The sequence below is a fragment of the Lotus japonicus genome, chromosome 1, assembly GCF_012489685.1.
Source record: "Lotus japonicus ecotype B-129 chromosome 1, LjGifu_v1.2".
Lineage (NCBI taxonomy): Eukaryota > Viridiplantae > Streptophyta > Magnoliopsida > Fabales > Fabaceae > Lotus > Lotus japonicus.
Window position 1 is genome coordinate 19,417,930 of NC_080041.1, and position 4,171 is coordinate 19,422,100.

The 4,171-nt window shown below is 32.3% G+C and overlaps 1 protein-coding gene across 1 annotated transcript; it reads right to left on the minus strand.

Moving 5' to 3' along the window:
* Positions 1–204: 204 nt before the first annotated feature.
* On the minus strand, positions 205–822 carry LOC130731687 (gibberellin-regulated protein 12-like). Its single transcript, XM_057583947.1, has 3 exons — positions 722–822; positions 579–609; positions 205–468 (listed from the first exon to the last, which is right to left on the minus strand). Exons 1-3 carry the CDS (start codon positions 785–787, stop codon positions 287–289), a joined length of 279 nt encoding a protein of 92 aa, XP_057439930.1. The 5' UTR covers positions 788–822; the 3' UTR covers positions 205–286.
* Between the last annotated feature and the right edge of the window lie 3,349 nt (positions 823–4,171).

Sequence of the window (4,171 nt, forward strand, 5' to 3'; positions counted from 1 at the left end):
AATGTTTAATATAAAATTATATTGGTTTTATTTTCAATTTTTTATTTTTATTTTCTAATTATAAACAAAGCAACCACCATTGGTTGTAGAATGTTAGATAAATTAAACGAGAAAAGTCAAACAAAAAATTTGTTTAAACCAATTAGGAGAATGCCACTTCCATAACTTAAGAGGGATCTTCAAGCAATTGAATAACTTCAAGGATAATATATATAAACTTTATTCTTAATAAAAATGTATCATGCATGCATGACCAACAGTATATATAAACACAAATAAACTTGAATTATGGGCACTTTGGTCCGCCTTCTTGGGTCTTCCAGTTATTGTAGCATGGACATTCTTCCTTATGGCCATAGGTTCCTGATGGGACACATAAACATTTATTACAACATAAGTTACAGTAGGTCAAACAAGCCTTCTTGTATTGAGTGGCTGAGCAACGAACGTCGCATGCGCCAGGACATTCTGAAAAACATAATTTAGATTGGTCAGCAAAATTAATAATTTATATTAATTTGCGTAAAATTTTCTTATCTAACTACAAATAAAATTAAATTAAAAGATAGAATTAGTACGATCGGGAGTAAGTGATCCTTCACCGCCCGCCTGTAAAGAAAAAAATCATGTAAGTATGATGTCAAGGGAAAGTAAATAGCGATTACATGTTCATTAGTGTAACATGTGATTGTGAAAGAGTCAGTTAAGAGAGTTCACTTACAGTGACAAGTTGAATGACATAAGTCATGGCAAATATGAGAAGAAATCCATAGATAATTTTAGCCATTATGTTTTAGCTGGTCTTTAAGTCTCTGTAGCTAGTTAGCCTTATGCTCTCTCTAGCTAGTATATATTCTCTCATGGGTATGGTCTACAATTTATATAGATGCAAATAACAACATGATATATAGGATAAGAGTCTATCATGCTCTTATCATATCTTGTCATTATCCAATTATTTGACTTATCCTACTTTTATCCTACCATGATTACCAAACAGGTCAATGCTATCTCTTACAATAAATGACTTGGTTAAATTGAAAGATTACATGTGACTTTTTCACTCTCTTCTCAATGGACAATTTAATTGAGTGAACATCCTCGACATTGTATATTTTTTGAAAGGAACTTGAAACATTGTAGGCCTTATGTTTATTTGTTATTTGGTGGTCAAGATAGGATAAGAACATGATATCATAAAGAAATTGATAAAGGTAGGACATGATAAGAGCAGGATAAACTCTTATCAGATTTTGTGTTTGAGCTGAACACGATAATAATATGATATGATATAAACAATGAAAAATTTATTAAATGAGCCTATGAATAAAAGATACATAAAATTTTTTGAAAATTAATTTTCTAAACTTTCTTTTTTAAAAAAGTGATTATTCTATCAAATTTTATTTTTTACATTTTTATAAATAAGTCTATGTTTTAAAATTAACAAAATTACATTTTTATTAATTAGCCTATTTTAATATTTTTCAAGGCAACCTATTTTAATAAAAACTATATAGTTCACGAATTGGTTTTAACTTTGTATTGGAAAGTAATAAACAATAATAATTAGTTAAATTAAAAAATATTATTAAAATTATTATTCTTTCAAAAGTGCTTTATATTTAAATTATAAATTATTATATAAGTAGAGAAATAATTTTAAATATTATAAAATAATAATATGAAATTAATCTATATTTACTATTAACATATCAATATTTATGAGTAAATAGTTTATCCAACCGAAGGAGTTGCGGGAAGAAGTCAGCGACGCATGGAGTAATGTCATGGATTCGACTTCCATGAAGGAGTTTGGTGCTAGTATGGACTTCTTGCGTTCACTATGTGGGGAGAAATCTAAGTTCATGCAATACATCAACACTACTTGGTTGCCGTATAAGAACAAGTTTGTGAGGTACCTCATTGACCGTTACATGTATATGGGGAACACAACAACAAACAAGTACATTCTTATCTACTCAAACTTGATTCAAACAAATGTTTCCTTAATATTAATGTTAGTCATTTGCAACGGGTTGAAGGTGCACACGTAATACTCAATGCGTGCATCAAAGATAGAAAAAGTGACTTGTGCGCGGCTTGGAGTGCTATCCATAGGTGCACACTACTCCAACATACAAGGATTAATTCTGCTTTTCAGGCCAGTATATTCATCAAGGAGCATAGATTCAAGGAGAAGTTGTACGAAAATTTGAAGGGTCTGGTCTTAAGGTACGCACTTACGTTGATCGCAAAGGAGAAAGTGTGGGTTGGTAAGTGCGGTTGTACCATCAGGAGAAGACACAACCTTCCTTGTTCATGTGATATTGGCAGGTACACTTCTATTCCATTACTAGCAGTGGACCTACATTGGAGGAGGCTAGCATCAACAGCCACACCTGATGAATCCCAACCTGTTTTGGGACTCAGCATTGCGACAGAGATGGAGGTCATATCAAAGATATTTGAATATGGGTCTGTTCCAAGAAGACATGTTATCAAAGAGAAACTTCGAGAGATTGCTACCCAAAGTTTTTACATTCATGAAGTGCCCACATTCCTTCGTGATTATGTAATGAACATTGTGAATGTTGATGATGTGGGAATTGTGGATATAGGAGAATTGCTTCCTTGATGGGTATGGGAGAAAATAACAGGCATGACATGCGGCAAGAAATGATAAATGAGCTTACATCACGGAATATCACTTATCTTAATTTGTATGACACCAACAAACATTACGAACAGGAGCTGGAACCCTTGCATCTTGCTTCAAAGGAGATTGCAACATAGGAGAAGTGGTTAAGCATGCCGTATATGGGCCATATTGTTGCTACAATGTGTCAGATTGTGTTCGTGACCTTGTTGATTAAGGGGTGCTCCAACTTCTTTCCTCTCACCGATCTAGTGCCACGTCCGTCAGACCACAAAATTATCGATTTACTACTTGTCAACAACAACCACTGGGTGAAGGTCTTATCTTTTACTTTGAATACACATTATAGTTCATTATAAGAGATCATTTAACAACAATATAAATCAACATCTTGCAGGCGCACATGTCAAGTGATTTTCCTATGCCAATGACTAATCTACAATGGCGCTATCATTGTACTCAAAACGCTCATGGTGGGGAGCGACCATACCTGGATCGCATGCGTAAATACATGGATATGGTTACGGAGAAAAACGCATCAAGTAACGAGGGGATCGTAGATCTTACATATGACTAGGTTGTTTGATTATGTTAATGTTGTAATAGTGTAATGTAACCTTGTATTGCAATCTTGTCATTGTGATTTTTAACTATTTCTATCATATATTGTGTTGTTCTCATTTTGTCACGCTTCTGTTTTCTGTTTAGGTATGTTCTGCAATGTTTCGCACTTTGAAACTACGACACCAACATACTCTCAAAGTGCGACACTAACGTTGTTTTAAAGTGTGTATGTAACGCATCTTAGAAGAGCTTTGCTAACGCAGTTTACAAATGCGTTTGTCACGCTGTTTCATAGTGCGATAGAAACAATAACATGAGTGTTTTCGGGTTTCTCAAGTTACGATGAGCATGAACAGATATGGGTCCGAATAACAATACCCCTAACTTTATCCTCTAAAATGAGTGTATCAATTTAAAGAGGCAAATTTAAAAGTAGCTTACAACTATCAACTATGTCCTATTAGATCTGACAAAATCCATTTCCTTACCTTATTTTTATTCTATTACATATATATGATCTAAGCATCTATCAAGTATATTATCATATTTTAACCCCAAAAAAATATATATTCTAATTTAAATAATACATAAAAAGAGTTCAATAATTTAAATAGTATAAAAAATTAAGAACTTATTATATTTTTCGCAAGTGGATTTAATTTTATTAATCATTATTATGAATTGTCCTATTAAGAGTTTTTTTTTTAGAAAGAAGAAAAGAAAACTACAACAAGAAACTAAGCAACTACATCCTAACATAGCACGGGAACCACACATCGAGAGTATGAACTCGACTCATTTGAGTTTTTTTTATTTATTTATAAAATTACACCTTCATACATACAAAGTAAATATATCCTCAATTTAGGTTGAATCTAGAATTTTTCTTTTGTCAACTCTAAACCCAATATAAGATAACTAATCTTAATAATATATAAATCTCATCCA